This window comes from Enhydra lutris, unplaced genomic scaffold (assembly GCF_002288905.1).
Source record: "Enhydra lutris kenyoni isolate GAN:26980312 unplaced genomic scaffold, ASM228890v2 scaffoldscaffold10, whole genome shotgun sequence".
In the NCBI taxonomy this organism is placed as follows: domain Eukaryota; kingdom Metazoa; phylum Chordata; class Mammalia; order Carnivora; family Mustelidae; genus Enhydra; species Enhydra lutris.
In genome coordinates this window covers 1,435,895-1,452,626 of record NW_019154094.1, presented here as the reverse complement: position 1 = coordinate 1,452,626, position 16,732 = coordinate 1,435,895, and the positions used below count along the sequence as shown (strand labels likewise).

The 16,732-nt window shown below is 48.3% G+C and overlaps 1 protein-coding gene across 4 annotated transcripts in view; it reads left to right on the top strand.

Moving 5' to 3' along the window:
• Positions 1-16,732, top strand: part of LOC111143782 (epidermal growth factor receptor pathway substrate 15 like 1) — a 95,068-nt gene that overhangs the window by 9,736 nt on the left and 68,600 nt on the right. For 3 of the 4 annotated variants that reach the window (XM_022497650.1, XM_022497649.1, XM_022497651.1), the window contains exons 2-4: positions 14,951-14,992; positions 15,184-15,273; positions 15,726-15,773. In XM_022497650.1, the coding sequence (XP_022353358.1) occupies positions 14,951-14,992; positions 15,184-15,273; positions 15,726-15,773 (180 nt within the window). Of the gene's footprint in view, positions 1-14,471; positions 14,773-14,950; positions 14,993-15,183; positions 15,274-15,725; positions 15,774-16,732 lie in introns of those variants that run through there. The other variant, XM_022497653.1, reaches the window with a different exon arrangement.

The window sequence follows — 16,732 nt, the reverse complement described above, 5'->3', positions numbered from 1 at the left end:
ACCCACTGAGCCACCCAGGCGCCCCTTTTGGACTGCTTTTAAAGGGGCAAAGAATAAACAGGGAAAAAAGAGAGAGAGAGAGAACAGGCCTATTGAGGGCGAGGTCCTCACGGAGATTGTTAAGCCAGGACTGGGAAGTTTGGGCATGGAGTAGCCCTCTAAATTCGCTGGCACCCTAGAAACGGCATTGTTTGTGGCTGGAGGTGCCCGTACCCGGCAGACCTGGATGTGTGCTGTGGAGAACCTTTCTCCTGTTGGGAGTTTTCTTGATCAAGACCCTGAACGGTCTCTGGGTCTGCAATGTCGGACCCCTGTGTCCACTGGGGACACTTTGTCTGTGGAGAAGATGCCTGCAGTTGCTGAGTGCCTACGGGTTGGTGCTGTTGTTTCTCACCCACACACGACCCCAGGGGATCGGTGTTTCCTTACACGCCAAGCTGGTCCTATTGGCATTTGGCCTCTTGACTTAATTTTGCCTTTTAGCCCCTCGGAATTATCCTTTAATTCACAGCTACTAAGCACTTAACCTGCTGTGTGTGCGATTGCCTATTTAAAAGAAAATAAGTAAGACTGAGAACTAGTAAAGGACTGTTGGGAGCGACTCAGCCAACTAATTGAGTGTGAAAATGAGTACAATACGTACTGCAGTGTAGCCAACATTTGGTAAAGCATTTTCTCATTTTTTGGCAAAGACCATTTGGTGTGGCGAGCTGTCAGGACTGTGATCTGATGTTTGCCAAACAGGCCCTGATTAGTAGCCTTGCCTGACTTCCCTTCCCAGCCCCCATGATTCTCTATAAATAAAGCCAGCTCCTCCGTCTCCGTGACAGCAGTAAGAAGGGCAGTAATGGATACAGTCGCATTTTGGAGTTAGAGGCTGTGCTTTACCGGGACCTAAAGTAATCCTCGGGGCCGGCACTGTATTAGTCCCAGTCCTTGGCTGGGGAACTTGGGCCCTGGGAGGCATTGTGGCTTGTCTTCACTCTGCTGCTGAGTGGCGAAGCCTTGTCTGCCCGAGCATCAGCCTCTCTGCGGCCGTCTCACCCACTCCCTCCTGAGGCTCCATCAAAATCTTACCTGTTCTGTAAACAAACAAACAAGGAAATAAGTTTATTAAAAAAAAAAAAAAAAGTTTATGGAAGGCCTGCTTACGGAGCCAGCATTGTAAGAAGTAGAAGAAGTGTGAGACTTCTGCCTCACCCCCTACCCCCAGAATTAAAAATGTAGGAAGGAGGGGACCCCAGGCACGAGAGTAGCCTTGACAAAATTTGGACATGAAGAAATGTCCCATTTGTAGGTTTGGGGCTATGGGAATGTAGAGGAGAGAGAGAGTTATTTCAGTTGGGGGGAATTTGGAAGGTTTTTAAAGTCGGGGGTCAGTTGTGGGGCTGGGAGGTAATTGGCCTTGAGTGGGCACAACCCCTCCCCCCCGCCCATTTCAGGCATAGGGAATAATTTGTGCCCAGACAAGGAGCGTACAGTGCACAGTGTGCAGAGAATCTGCCAGAGCAGGAAGGAGAGCAGGGATAGAGCGCTGTGTGCTCGCGAGTGTATGCAAGTGTCTCTGACTATCCAGGTGAATGCGTGTGTGGTGGAGAGGGAAGGAGTAGTGAATTAGCCCAGCAGGGGCAGAGGATGGCTGCCGGGCACCTCAAGAGCCAGGCTGAGGCTTGGAACGTTGCACTCTTCGCCACACAGTCTTTTCCGAGCAGGGGAGTGACCATTGGAATTCCTCTCCCTGCTCCTCCCAGCAGGGCTGCTCTTCTGTATTTGTTCCCTGAGCAGACCACGATGCCCCTCCTTGGTAGTGGTGAGTGTCTTTTGCTCACCATGGAATCCGGGAGCCTGCTGAATCCCTGGTGCCTAGAGGACCCAGGCTCTATAGAGGAGCAGTGGGTTCCGGGAGGCTGATGAGGCCACCCTCAGAGAACAGGGGAGGGGCATGGAGAGCTGCTGACCCGATCGGCCTGGGGATCCCTGAGTCCTGGGCAGCGTGCCCGCGTAAGGGATGGCGAAATATTGGGCCGGGGCTCAGCACATGGCAGAGACGTTGGAACCCCCAGGTGACTGATCTAGGAAAGGAATTTTGGGAAGATTCAGGGCACACTTAGGGCAAGTTGGGAGCACTGTGAGAGGAAGGCAGTCGGTGCCCTGCTGCTTAGGGGCCCCTGCTGCTGAGCTGTCACCCCGTGGGTCTGCTCAGGGCCTGGTCCACTGTGCGGAGAAAGGAAGGACAGAATGGACGGGAGCTGTTCTCTGAGAGGCTGGGAGGAGCGATAGCCGCGGGGGCTCTGGGGAGGCCAGGGCCTCTTTTGATCTTGAGATCGGGCTAGAATCTGCGCCCTGCTGTGCTCAGGCTGTCTGAGCTCCCTGTTGTCTGACCCTTTCCAGTCCCATCCACCTGCCCTTTGTGTGGCTGCACTCAACCCCGTGCCCCTCCCTACATGCCCATCACCTGTTCCCTCCAGGACCCTGCCCCCTCGGTGTGTCCCCACCTGTGGTGTTGCAGACCTGTCTCTCCCCAGAGCTTCAGTGCGGGTACTCCTAGGCATGCCTGTTGTCTCGTATCCCCTTGGGCAGGCTCAGCTGGGGCTGTGGTGGTGTCTCCGCCCTCACAGGTGTGTGTCTCCCCGCCACCCCTGTCTCTTCCTCCCAGCACTTGGCAGCCCTCCGTGTGCATTGTCACGTGTAATGACTTTCTTCTCCAGACTCGGAGCTCCGCACGACTCGGTAGAAACTGCTTGAATGGGAATGAGATTTCCGCCTCCACGTCAGAGAAACACGTGTAAAGGTGGACAGCCCCCTTTCTTTGTGTTTGCGCAGTGAGTGGCCTCATTCCCCTGGAGACTTACTGACGTCTCTCCGGTCTCCCACTCCGCACAGTTAAATGCATATTCAGGTCACTGGTCATGTGCACATCTGCTCAGGTCGCCACGGGGATCACGTTCCAGGCTTCTCCGCTGGGTGGGCGCAGACCCTCTTACCTCACTGTGTCCCTCCTTCCTGGCTGGCTGAAACTGTGCTGAAGGGCCCCAAGTCCCTGCCGCCCCCCTCTGCCCCAGAGTCCACTGTGCCCATCCTTGACCCCTGGCTTAGGCTCTGGAGGCTTCGGCAGTGCCTCCTGCTATCTTCGCCTTCATATCCCATGGCACCTTGTACTGTAGTCATGCGCTCACTTGGCCTGCCCGGTCTCCTCATCTTGAGCCCTAGAGTTCTTTCTCACACCCTTTTATATCCTGGATTCCGCCTCATTGTGTGGACTTAACGTGTGTTTGTTGAATGAGTGAATGAATGAATTTCCAAGTCCCAAGTGCAGACACTCTTTCAGGAAGTTTTCTGTGAAGAGTAGGTGGGAGGTTAGTAGTTTGAAGTGGAATGGGCTGGGGGACATTTCTAGGGATGGGATATATTTTCACATGGGAGCCGGTGGAAGGAGAGGACTAGGAGGAGATGGGACTGTAAACAGCCAGGATTGGAGGACTGCTCAACCCGTGCCAGTCTCTGGTGGTGGGAATGCTCATCCTTATTTTCCAAATGAGGAAACCGAGGCACAGAGAGGCTGCTCACCTTCCCCAGGGTTGCACAGTACTCTAGTGGTGGGGTGGGACTTTATTTCATTTTATTTTTTTGTAAAAGATTCTTTATTTTTTTTTTTAAAAGATTTTATTTATCTGAGAGAGAGAGAGTGAGAGAGCATGATACAGTAGAAGTTCAGAGGGAGAAGCAAACTCCCTGCGGAGCTGGGAGCCCAACGTGGGACTAGATCCCAGAACTCTGGGATCATGACCTGAGCTGAAGGCAGTCACTTAACCAACTGAGCCACCCAGGCTCCCTGGGATGGGACTTTAATCCACATCTATCTGGTGGCGTTGTTGACCTCTGTGTGGTTCTGCTTCTCCCTTGGTGCTGGGAGCACCAGGCTAAGAGGTGTGGGTAGAGACCTTCAGGACTCCCTGCAGGTCCTGTCTCTTGCACAAGGTGGCATGTCACGGTGGGAAGGTTGCCTTAAGTGACCTTGGTTTCTCTTTTATTTCCGTTTCTGGTAGATGGGGCCAAGAGCAGGGGTCTCTTGGGAGGGCTGAAGCTTGAGTCTGCATTCCGTCTAGTAGATCCTGGCCTTGAACTCCCTCTGGCTGTCTTGCTCACCTTGACGCTTCACTGTGTGTCTACAGTTTCAGGCATGGTTCTTGCTCTCTGGTTCTCCTTGGAGGTGGAGACTTCAGGCCTTGAGTTCTGAGTGGGTCGGACGGAGGCCGTGCGTGCTGTGCTGAATGGCAGTGCACATCTTCACTTAGTCCTTTGTCATGGCAGTTATTTGGGTCCCCAGGGAGAATCATGTGTCTTCAGATCCCTCTTCTCGTATGTGGCTCTTTTCCTTTTCTGTCTTGTTTACAAGAGCAATGTGCGCTAATGTAGAACACTGGCGAACTCAGAAAGCCACGGTGGGGGCAGTGGGGACATTGGTTCACGGGTAGGAATTGGTGTTAGCATGTGGTGTCCGTCCTGCCACACTCAAGTCCATGTGCATATGTAATCGCTGGGGGCTTACCAGCCATGTCATCACTATCTATGCTGGTTTGGGCCCTTCCTTTGCACTTAGCAAATACCTGACGATCATACCCTGATTGTAAATGTTCTGCCTGTGCTGTTTTGCTGCTGCGTGGGATCCTCGCCTATTTTCAACCTCTTCTGTCACCCATAGTCCTCGCCCTCCAGCAGGATGAACTGATACAACGCTCTTGCCTTTCCCCACCTCCTGCATAGTTGGTCACTTCCTTGGGGTAGACCCCCCGGGGGAGACCTTACAGTAGCAGAAGGGGGTGTGTATTGTGTGTTAAAGAAGTGCTAGTTTTGGGGCACCTGGGTGGCTCAGTCGGTTAAGCAGCTGCCTTTGGCTCGGGTTATGATCCCCGGATCCTGGGATCGAGCCCCACATCAGGCTCCCTGCTCAGCAGGGAGCCTGCTTCTCCCTCTGCCTGCCATTCCTCCTGCTTGTGCATGTGTGCTCTCTCTCTTTGACAAATAAGTAAAAATCTTAAAAAGAAAAAGTTAAAAAAAAGTGCTAGTTTTTATTGTTTGTCAAAAGTATGACGCTGCTTGTGACAAAGCTGCTCTTTTTTTATCACCCTTCACACGTGAAGCGGCTTGTACTGCTAGGATCCTTGCCAGAGCAGAAACATATCAGATGTTGGTCTTGAATTATGTAAGATTTTACACACACTCAAAGGAGAGGGAAGAGTTTAATGAACTCCCACGTGTGCACTGTCCGTTTACAACAAATGCCTTTTTTTTTTCTTTTTTTAAAGTAGGCTCCATGCCCAACGTGGGGCTTGAACTCATGCTGTTGAGACTGAGAGTCGTACGCTCTACCAACTGAGCCAGCCGGGCACCCAAACAAACACTGTTTTGCAAATCTCTGCGCTTATCTACCATCCCTTGACCTCTGCCATGTACGTTTTTATTTCTGAGGTTTTTTTGTTTTAAATCTCAGAAATCGGGGTGCCTAGGTGGCTCAGTCGGTTTGGTGTCCCAACTCTTGATTTGGGCTTAGGTTGTGATCTCAGGACTGTGAGGTCAAGCCCTAGGTCAGGCTCCCCATTCAGCGGGGAGTCTGCTTGAGATTCTCCCCCTCCTCCCTTTGCCCCTCTCCCCCAGGAGAGAGCTCTTGCCGCACTCTCTCTCTCAAAATAAATAAATCTTAAAAAAGTAAGTCTCAGAAATCATATCTCAGTTTGCATCTCTGACAAGAAGACCATTTTTCTTTACATACCCATGGTACCATATCAACACCTTACACATTTAATCATCCCTTAGTACTATTCCATTGATACCCAGTCCATATTCTGGAGTGTCTCCGGAGGTAACCTTGTTATTCGATTGTGAGGTCTCCTGTCTCTCGTACTGCCTTTTTAAAATTTATTTTGAGATAATTACATATTTACGTGCAGTTGAGAAAAATAATGTAGAGAGAGTCTTCACTGGGTTTCCTGCAGTGGTAACACTTGGCAAATCTGTAGTTCACCATCGCAGCCAAAACTGTGACATCGATGCAGTCAGATGCAGACTGGTTCCATCCTAAGCAGGGATCCTTCCTCTTGGCCCTTTTAGCCACTCCCATGCCTTCCTTCACCTCTGACACCCACTAATCTGTTCATTTCCAGAATTCCAGCATTATAGTGATGTTATGTAATAGAGTCATTCAGCACATAACCTGTGGAGATTGGCCTTTTTTACTTAGTATCGATTCTTCTAGGCTGTTGTGCATATTAGTAGTTCATTCCTTGGCATTTTTTCATTGCCAAGTGGTATTCCACAGGGTGGGGGGTGGTCACAGTTCATGTAACCGATCCCCCATGGGAGGACATTGGGTGTGTTTCCGGTCTGTGAGTACAGGATATTATGCAAACCCAAGTCTTCATTTGTCTGGATGCATGCCCAGGACAACTGCTGGGTCTCGTGACAGTTGCAGGCTTAGTTCTTTTTAAGAAACTGCTGAACTGTTCTCCAGAGCTGTACATTTTGCCTCCCCACTGTCGACGTGCAGGTGATCCAGTTTCTCTGCGTGCTCACTGGTGTCGTCGTTGTTTTCGCCATCGTCATGGGTGTGTGGGGGCATCTTCCTGTGGTTCTGATTTGCATTTCCCTAATGACTAACATATGCTGACCATCTTTTCATGGGCTTACTTGCCATCTGTGCGTCCTCTTGGGTGAAATGTCTCTTCATGTCTTTGGCTCATGTCTTCATTTGATCATTTGCTTTTTTTTTTTTTTTTTTTTTTTTATATAAGCAAACTCTATGCCCAACGTGGGGCTTGAACTCACTACCCCAAGACTTGAGTCGTGTGCTCCACCCATGGAGCCAGCCAGGCACCACCCTGCCCCCCCCACATTGTTTGCTTTTGTGCCATTGAGTTTTGAGAGTTCTTTGTATATTTCAGATACTTTATGTATTTCATATCCTTTGTCAGATCTGTGATTTGCAAATATTTCTGTGACTTGGTTTGTCATCTTCCCAGGGTCTTTGACAGGGCAAACATTTTTAATTTTGATGAGGTCCAGTTTATCAGTTTTTCCTTTTATGAGTCAGGCTTTTGGTATCAAGTCTAAGAACTCCTTCCCCAGCCCTTGTTTCTGAATATTTTATTTTTGTTTTGTTTTGTTTTGTTTTCCCAAAAGTGTTATTCCATTTAAGTTTTTCCATTTAAGCCTGCGACCCATTTGGAATGAATTTTTGTAGAAAGTGTGAGACTTGGGTTGAGGCTCATTTTCTCCCTCTGGATGTCCGGTTGCTTCACCGTAGGCCAGGCAGGCCTCTTTCCTCCTGAATGGCCCTGCACCTCTGTCAGCAGTCGGTCGGGTTCACCCAGTGTACGTCTGTTTCTGGGTTCTCCTTTGTGTTCCGTGGCTGTGTGTGTCTGCCCCTTCATCACCGCCATGCTGCCTTATAGCGGGACTTGAAATCAGGTAGACTGATGCCTCCCACTTTATTTTTCTTCTTCCAGATTGTTTGAGCTATTTTGGTTCCTTTGCCTGTCTCTATACATTTTAGAATAGTCTTATTTTTATCTATAAAAACTCTTGCTGGAGTTTGGCAGGAATGAAGTGGAACCTGCATGTCAGGGGTGTACACGGTAACAATGCAGTATCACATCACCCTCTAGAAGAGCCAGTTGGTCATCTTCCCACACATAGAGCCCAAGATGCTCGTTTTCCCCCTCTGCTGACTCTGCCAACCTGATAGCAAATGCTGGTCCTTCACTCTGTTTTGCAATTTGGAAATTGAACGTTCCCCCCAACTTTGCTACGTCTTTTCTTTCTGAATTTTTTTTTCTCATTTATTTTTTATTTTTTTAAAAGATTTTATTTATTTATTTATTTGACAGAGATTACAAGTAGGCGGAGAGGCTGGCAGAGAGAGGAGGAAGCAGGCTCCCTGGGGAGCAGAGAGCCCAATGTGGGGCTTGATCCCAGGACCCTGAAATCATGACCTGAGCCAAAGGCAGAGGCTTTAAACCACTGAGCCACCCAGGCACCCTCATTTTTTTTTTTTTTTAAGATTTTATTTATTTACTTGACAGACAGAGATCACAAGTAGGCAGAGAGGCAGGTGGGGGGGTGTGGGGGTGGGTGGGAAGCAGGCTCCCTGCTGAGCAGAGAGCCCAATGCGGGCTCAATCCCAGGACCCTGAGATCATGACCTGAGCCGAAGGCAGAGGCTTAACCCACTGAGCCACCCAGCTGCCCCTGCTTTGCTCATTTTAAAATTAGGATATCTTTTTTCTTGTGGTTTTATAAAAGCTCTTTCTCACATCAGTGTTCTCCTTCTCTCAGCAAGGTTTGCCTTAGCTCAGGTTTAGAAACCTCTGATGGGGCATTTGGAGAGAGCTGTCAGTTCCTGGGAGGTCAGAGAGGCCCCAGTGTTTTCTGATGTTTTTGAATGCTGCTGAGCTAAATCCCAGTTTCCTCAGCTGCGGAATATGACTGTGCACATAGCCAACATAATGGCTTTGCAAGCAGTGAAGGCAGCCAATGGTAAGTGGAAGGCAGAAACATAAGGACTATTAAGTGAGCACTTCTTTGGGCTGCCTTTTTTTTTTTTTTTTTTAATTATTAGTATTTAAGTTTTATTTATTTAAGTCATCTCTACACCCAGTGTGGGGCTTGAAGTCACGATCCTGAGGTCAAGAGTTGCACACTCTCGTGACTGAGCCAGCCAGGTGCCCCGTGGGCTGCAAGTTTATATCAGCACCTGGTTTTCCAAGTAGAAACTCAGACCAGGATGTCTTTGGGTGTTACCTGCCTAATTCCTGCAAAACTTGGCAACTTAATTGAAAAATACACCATTTGCATGCCCCTGATGATGAGTGATGTGGAGCATCTTTTCATGTGTCTGTTGGCCATCTGGATGTCTTCTTTGGAGAAATGTCTGTTCATGTCTTCTGCCCATTTTTTAATTGGATTATTTGGTTCTTTGGTGTTGAGTTGTATAAGTTCTTTATATATTTTGGATACTAACCCTTTATCAGATATGTCATTTGCAAATATCTTCTCCCATTCAGTAGGTTGTCTTTTAGTTTTGTTGGTTTTTTTTCCTTTGCCATCGAAAAGCCTTTTATTTATTTTCAAAGATCCTTTTATTCATTATCTTTATTTTTTTAAGATTTAAAATTTTTTTTTAAAGATTGTATTTATTTGTCAGAGAGAGAGAGCGCACCAGCAGGCAGAGTGGCAGGCAGAGGCAGAGAGAGAAGTAGGCTCCCTGCCGAGCAAGGAGCCTGATGTGGGACTCGATCTGAGGACCCTGGGATCATGACCTGAGCTGAAGGCAGCAGCTTAACCAACTGAGCCACCCAGGCATCCCTTTTTAAAAGATTTTATTTATTTATTTGAGAGTGAGAGAGAGAGAGCGCGGAGCACAAGTAAGGGGAGAGGCAGGCAGAGGGAGAGGGAGAAGCAAACTCCCTGCTGAGCAAGGAGCCCGATGTGGGGCTCCATCCCAGGACCCTGGCATCATGACCTGAGCCGAAGGCAGACGCTTAACAGACTGAGCCACCCAGGCACCCCAGAAGCCTTTTATTTTGATGGAGTCTGAATAGTTTATTTTTGGTTTTGTTTCCCTAGCCTCAGGAGACCTGTCTAAGAAGGATGCTGCTGCTGTGACCAGTGTCAGAGAAATTACTGCCTGTGCTCTCTTATGTGATCTTTATGGTTTTAGGTCTCACATTTAGGTCCTCAATCCATTTTGAGTTTTTTTTTGTGTAGGGTGTAAGAAAGTGTTCCAATTTCATTTCTGCATGTTGCTGTCCAGTTTTCCCAACACCTTTTGTTAAAGATAATGCCTATTCCCTATTGAATATTCTTTCCTGCTTGGTCAAAGATTAATTGACCATAAAATTGTGGGTTTATTTCTGGACTTTCTGTTCTGTTTCCATTGATCTATGTACGCATTAGGTCTTTTATGCCAGCACCATACTGTTGTGATTGCTACAGTTTTGTAATATAACTTAAGTCTCAAATTGTGATACCTCCAGTTTTGTTTTTTCTTTTTCAAGATTGCTTTGGCTATTCAGGGTCTTTGTGGTTCCATACAAATTGTAGGATTGTTTGTTCTAGATCTGTGAAGAATACTGCTGGTATTTTGATAGGGATTGCCTGAAATGTGGAGATTGCTTGGGGGTGGTGGAGATATTTTGACAATATTTGTTCTTCCAACTGCATTCCGCATTGGGGAAATGCAAATCAAAACCTCAATCAGATATCTCGACGCACCCATCAGAATGGCTAAAATAAAAAACACAAGAAACAACAAGTGTGGGTGAGGATGTGGACAAAGTGGAGCCCTTGTGCACTGTTGGTGGGAATGCAAACTGGCGCAGCCACTCTGGAAAACATTTATTGAGGTTCCTCAAAAAAATTTAAAGTAGAACTACCCTGCAATCTAGTAATCACACTGTTTACCCAAAGAGAACAAAAACACTAACTTGAAGGGATATATGCACCCCTATGTTCATTGCCGCATTATTACAAAAGTCAGACTATGGAAACAGCCCAGTCCGTCGGTAGATGAATGGATAAGAAGAGGAGGGATATATATACAATGGAATATTACTCAGCCATAAGGAAGAATGAAATCTTGCCTTTTGCATTGACATGGATGGAGCTAGAGGGTATTATGCTAAGCAAAATAGTCTCTCTCAGTCAGAGAAAGACCAATACCACATGATTTCACTCGTATGTGGAATTTAAGAAATAGAACAAACAAACAAAGGAAAAAAGAGACAAACCAAAAAACAGACTCTTAACTACAGAGAACAAACAGATGGTTACCAGAGGGGAGGTGGGTGGGGGGTGGGGAAAACAGGCAGTGGGGATTAAACAATACAGTTATCTTGATGAGCACTGTGTAATATATGGAAGTGTAGAATCACTATATGGTACATCTGATACTAATATTACACTGTGTGCTGACTACACTGGAATTAAAAAAAAAAAGAAGGGCGCCTGGGTGGCGCAGTCGTTAAGCATCTGCCTTCAGCTTGTATCGTGATCCCGGGGTTCTGGGATCAAACCCCGCATCAGGCTCCCTGCTCAGCGGGATGCCTGCTTGTATTCCCTCTCTTGCTGTCTCTCTCTCTCTCTCTCTCTCTCTCTGTCAAGTAAATAAATAAAATCTTAAAAAAAGATATATGACAGGTTAAAAAAAAAATCTGAAAATACAGTGTTATGGGGTCTTAGCTTCCTGGGGGAAATGACAGGCTGTACTGGTTTTCAAGTCATTTTATATACTCGAGTTGAGTGTTGTACTCTGACCTCTCGGGTTGAATAAAATGCATCAGCACATAATCACGGGCGTGCATTTTCCCAGGGCTACCATGCATAGGAGGCTGTGCTGGGGCCCAGTGCCCAGCTCTGTCACGCCTGGGCTGTTTTTGCGGCGTGCAAAGTAAGATGGCGCTGCATGATCTGGGCGCTCCTCTGGCTTTGCCACTCACTGGCTCTGTGACCCTGTGCATGCTACCCCAGTCTGAGCACCTGCAGTCTGGGACTAACGTCTGTATACCTGTGCCGTAGTGTTGTTGGAGCATTAAATGAGGTGCAGGATAGGAAACAGGAGTGCTCCATGAATGTGATCCCCTGTTTATCAGAGCAATGGATTAAACTTTTTTCCAAAAGTCTTAAAAACTGGTTTGCTTTAAAGAAATGCCATTTTTGAAATGAGCAAGGCTGGCAGTCATTGCTTTGTCTGGCACAAAAGCACAGCCTTTCCCGGAAGACTGGGAATTCTCCTGGTTCTAGGCATAAAGACTTAGGAGAGGTCCTGCCTTTGGACAAAAGCGGGGATCAGAGCTGGATGGGCTCAATCCTAGAGGTTTTGGAGTGGCTAGAACCCCAATCTTCAGAGGATTTCCCCTCCAAAGTAGTTCCACTGTGTTCTTCATCTCAAGCTGCTTTTCTCCAGCGTTAAAATTGCATGTGCTCACTCCAACTGTGGTGTCTTAAAGCCCTCTGCACAGAAGGGTGTCAGCTTGTCCTTGGTATGTGCCCCTTCCCTGTTGCCCCTGCTTGTAAATTGCGTGGAGGCTGGAGGACAGAGCAAAGAGGCAACAGGAACTTTCCATGTTATCTCTGAGTATTTTAAGCTCTGACGAGCAACTGAATGGTCACACTGAAAGTGATGATTGAATCGCATCAGTAATTCAGTCACTGCAAGTTGAAGGTGGCTCCTTGGCAGGGTGGGTTGGCGAAGGACATCTCCATCCCAGGCTGGTTTGTCCTACTTCCATTTTCAAAGACCTCACCCCATTCTCTGCGGCCTCTTACTTTCTGCAGCTTTCTTATACTGAAAGCCTCATCTCCTGGCCCGTTCCCTTTCTGCCTGTGCCGCAGGCTTGGCCCTGGGCTCTCTTTGGGGTCAGACAGAGAAGAAGAGCTCTGGTGTCCGCTCTCAGTGTGCTCTGTCCCCGCAGCTGTATCATTCCCTCTGGGAGCCGCTGCCGGCACCAGTGAGCCAGTTGTGATGGAGGTCTCTGCCCAGGAGCTGACCATATAGGTGGCCTGTCATTGGGGGATTCATGGTGTTAGCAGCAGGTGTCTTCAGGTCCATCTCAGTGGCATATCAGGCAGCTTGCAGACGTGATTCCACCATCCCTGGGATGAGGTGGAGTGGTGAGGGGAAGTGCCAGCTAGATCTGGTGTTTTCCCCTTTACCCCCTTCTGCTTTTGCAGTAACTGAAGTATGAGTAATGACATTGAAGCTTCTAACTGCGGTCATTGTCCCAGACTACTACAGTGATTCCCGGAGAGAGGAAGAGTTGAAGCACACTCTTGTGGTTTCTCCTCACTTGTGGCTCATGTGGGATTGAAAGCTGGCCATAGGCCATCGGGGGATGAATCCTTCTTAGACTGTTGGAGTTTTGGGTCTGGTGCTTCAGAGGCTTTTCCAGGTTATTCAGTCTTGTTTTTCTTGATTGTGGATCCAATAGCTCAGAAGCATTTGGGAAGTTTGAAACAGTTGTTAACTCTGTATGCCCCAAATACCCTTTTTTTCACTGGAATTACAGTAGGCTGGAAACCCCTTTTCTTGCCTACCCTGAGATCTTAAAAAAAAAAAAAAAAAAAAAAAATCCCACTGGATGTGTATTTCAGACCTGAGCCTCTCTGATTGCTGGTGGGAAGGGGACCTTTGCCATCAGGGTGGAGGCCTCTGGGGCTTGCGCATTCCATTCCTGTGAGCCAATGGCAGGCGATGTGCTGTCCGTACCCGGCACTGTCTCCTTGACAAACAGCCTGCCTGACTTTGCTTCCTCTGTCCGCCTTACTCCTTTGAGGAGGTGTGCTTTGGAAGCATGCCACAGTTTTAAACCCAGGAGGTCACACGATGTGTGATGGTGGGCACTGTGGTCTAAGGTCTGAAGGAGCTGAGAGTGGCAGACCCCCCCCCCCCCGCCCCCGTGTTGGGCCTGTGCGCCAGGCAGGAGGAAGCAGCCAGCCAGGGAGGTGCTGTAGCTGTGTACTTACCTCTCGATCCTTCTCCTGGGTGTTGTCCCCTTTTCTTTCTCAAGCAGTGGCTCCTTGTCGCCCAGCCTTGCGTTCTTTCCTTTTCATGCTGCTCCGTGTTTAGTTTTCTCTGCTTTTTCAAGATCTCCCCCTTCCTTTTTGTTTTGACTTTCCTCTCTCCCCTTTCAGGTCTTCGTGCTCTTTTCCTTCTGTTTTCATTCTGTCTTGGTGGCGTTCTCTGTACTTTCGCTTCTTTATATGCTCGCAGGTGTTGGCATCCCCCAGAGAAGCTGACCGTAATCTCGGCAGTATTTTTAACCTGAAGCGAGTCTCTTTGTGCCACCGCAGTATGCAAGTGTTGGGCTGGTTCCAATCCCGTGTTTGTAACTGGAAGGAACCCACCTCTGCCAGTTTTATTCATTATGAAAAATCACAAGACAGCATTCAAAGACTTTTTAAAATAGACACGGTACTCCCACCTCTCATTCGTTCCTCGCCTTCCCTGTCCTTGTCTTTAGTGGTTCCCATGCCCATTCTTCTGTACGAGGAAGCGTAATTGTGTGTTCTTCACTTTGCTCACTAAGTCAGTGGCAGGGTTGTGGACTGCTGTTTCCCTTCACGTGGCAAAACACCAGCATGTGTAAGCCTGTAGAGCTGACAGTTCAGTGGCTGCTTACTCCTTTCCCAGCTGACATCTCCCTTGGGGGATGGCTCGCTGAGGTCGGGAAGAGAGGCTATAGGACACGGTGCAAAGTGTGAGGGCTTGGCCGCCAACCAGGCCAGCTCCAGACATGGCTTCAGTGAGCCACGTGACCCGAGAGCAGGCATTTACCTTCTTTGAACAGTGATATCTTGGATCTGATGGCTGGAATGTGGAGTGTCTTCTGTGCTCGGCTGAGGACTTTGAACTTCCTGCCTGCCACAGTAGGAGTGGTCACTGGCCAGCTCTCTCCCAGCAGGGGCCAGTCAGTGTGCATCCCTGGTGGCTGGTGGAGCACGGGATGGGTGGGGACGAGATCTGGGGCAGGGAAACCAGTCTGAAGCTTGCGTGTCTACTGATTTCATGATGACATGCAGAAACCTCTGTTCAGATTCTGGAACCAGAGAGCAGTCTCAGGAGAGGGTTTCTTTTCCCTCTGAGCTCCTGGGCACATTGAAATCCCCTCATTCGGTGAATGGAAGTCAGCTCGGCTGCTGCTGCTTCCTGAGTACCAAGTTGTGAGTGTAGGAATGAGGCCTTGCGAAAGAGCATTCGCATTTCTCCTTCCCAGACTGAGTAAGTATGTGAGATCTGTGTCTAAAAACAAGTGGCAGTCCGTGAAGAGAGAACGTTTAAAGTGCACACATTTCGGTTTTCACAATTGTACATTTTGGTAACGGCACTTGGAGGGGATGATTTTTTTTTAGGGTGGGGTATGTCTGCTTTTGACCAGTGTCTGTGGTTTTGTTTACAGATTCCCACTGGAAATCCATTATATGAATCCTATTATAAGCAGGTAAGTTTCACTAGTGTCTTTTTGATTGAATTTGAGAGGGCCTGTCTCAGCAGACACAAACCTGAGTAGAAACTCAGTTTAGTCCCTTTCCATCCTCCGAGTTATCAGCCAATAGCCAGTGCGGTATGCGCTGCTTTATCTGTTGTGCCGTTTGCTGAGGCCTTGTCTCAAGAGTTCTTCCCCTATTCTAGGTAGACCCGGCATACACAGGGCGAGTTGGGGCGAGCGAAGCTGCGCTTTTTCTAAAGAAGTCCGGGCTCTCAGACATTATCCTTGGGAAGGTACGTGAAAATGGATAATGACCTCTCTTCTGAGGCTGCCTTCTGCGCTGCCCCGGCAGGTGAAGGCCAGACCCCTTTTCCAGGGGATGTGCCTCTTGGGGAGTGGGCTGGCCACTGTGAGCCTCTCAGGCTATAACCGGTGGCTATTCCATTTCCGGCTTGGGCAGCAGTCAAGAGGCCTGAGTGCTTTTGGGATCTTGACAGCTTATGGCTTTGGAGCCGAGTGGACCTGGGTGTTCTCTAGGTTCTGCCGCTGACCAGCTGTGTGCCCGTGGGGGCAGGGGGAGGGGCAGGTCATTCAGCTGGTCCAGACTTGCTTCCTCACCCACAGCTCAGGAATGTCCACTCCAGCCGACACGTAAGGCCCGCACGCAGTTGTGGTGGCTCCTGTTCTGTGAATAAATGGACAGTGATGGGCAGTTGCACTCATGAGCATTTTTATGTTTCCACAGATATGGGACTTGGCCGACCCAGAAGGTAAAGGGTTCTTGGACAAACAGGTATATATACACACACACACACACACAGAGCAAGTGGAGGGGCTTGGGCCAGAACCCCGCAGGCAGGGTGACCTCTGCACGTCCTTCCTTGTCATTGCCGTGGACAAGTATTACTAGACCTGAGCGCGGCCATCAGACTATTAACATGGGAAGGTTTCGTTTTGAAACATGGGTCTTCTGAACACTTGGGAGCCATCTTTCATGGTTAGCGTATCTTTTTTTTTTTTTTAATTTGTGTGCTTACAAGTGATGAAAATGTTTTAAGACTGATCTATTTTGAAATAACTTAAGACTCATGGAAGTTGCAAAAATAGTTCAGAGAGTTCCGGCGTATCCTTCATCAGTTTCCCAGAGCAAGAGCAGCTTATGTCACCATAGCTTGGTGCTCAGAGGCCGGCACAGTGCTAACCTGGAGGCCTTGCTCAGGGCTGGCCAGTTTTACGTGGACTTTTTTGCGGGGGGGAGGTTTGGTGTGTATAATTCTGTGTAATTTTATCACGTGCACAGATTCATTTAATGACCACCACAGTCAGGACACAGGACTGCCTGGCCGCCAGAAGAATCTTGTGTTGTCCCGCCGCAGTCACACCCTAACCCCTGGCAACATACTGGTTCCTTCTCCAGCATGATTTTGTCATTTTGAGAATGTTCTGTAAATGGAAATTTATAGTACTTACAAATGATTTTAAACGGTTGTATTTTAATTAAGTTCAGTTGTCCCCCAAACTGTATCCCAAGGGATGTCGTTCCTGGTGTCCCACTGTCCGTGATCTGATCCATTGGGAAAACAATATCAACTCTTCCTCCCTTCCTTGAGGTTCGCACTGTATGTCTGCATGTTGAAAGATTCTGAGGATCCTTGTGGACAAGAAATCTGTTAACTTGGCCTAATGCAGTTCCCAGAAACTTTCTTACATCCCCTTTTCTGTGAAACTTTCTTATAGCCCCCACCCCGGGCA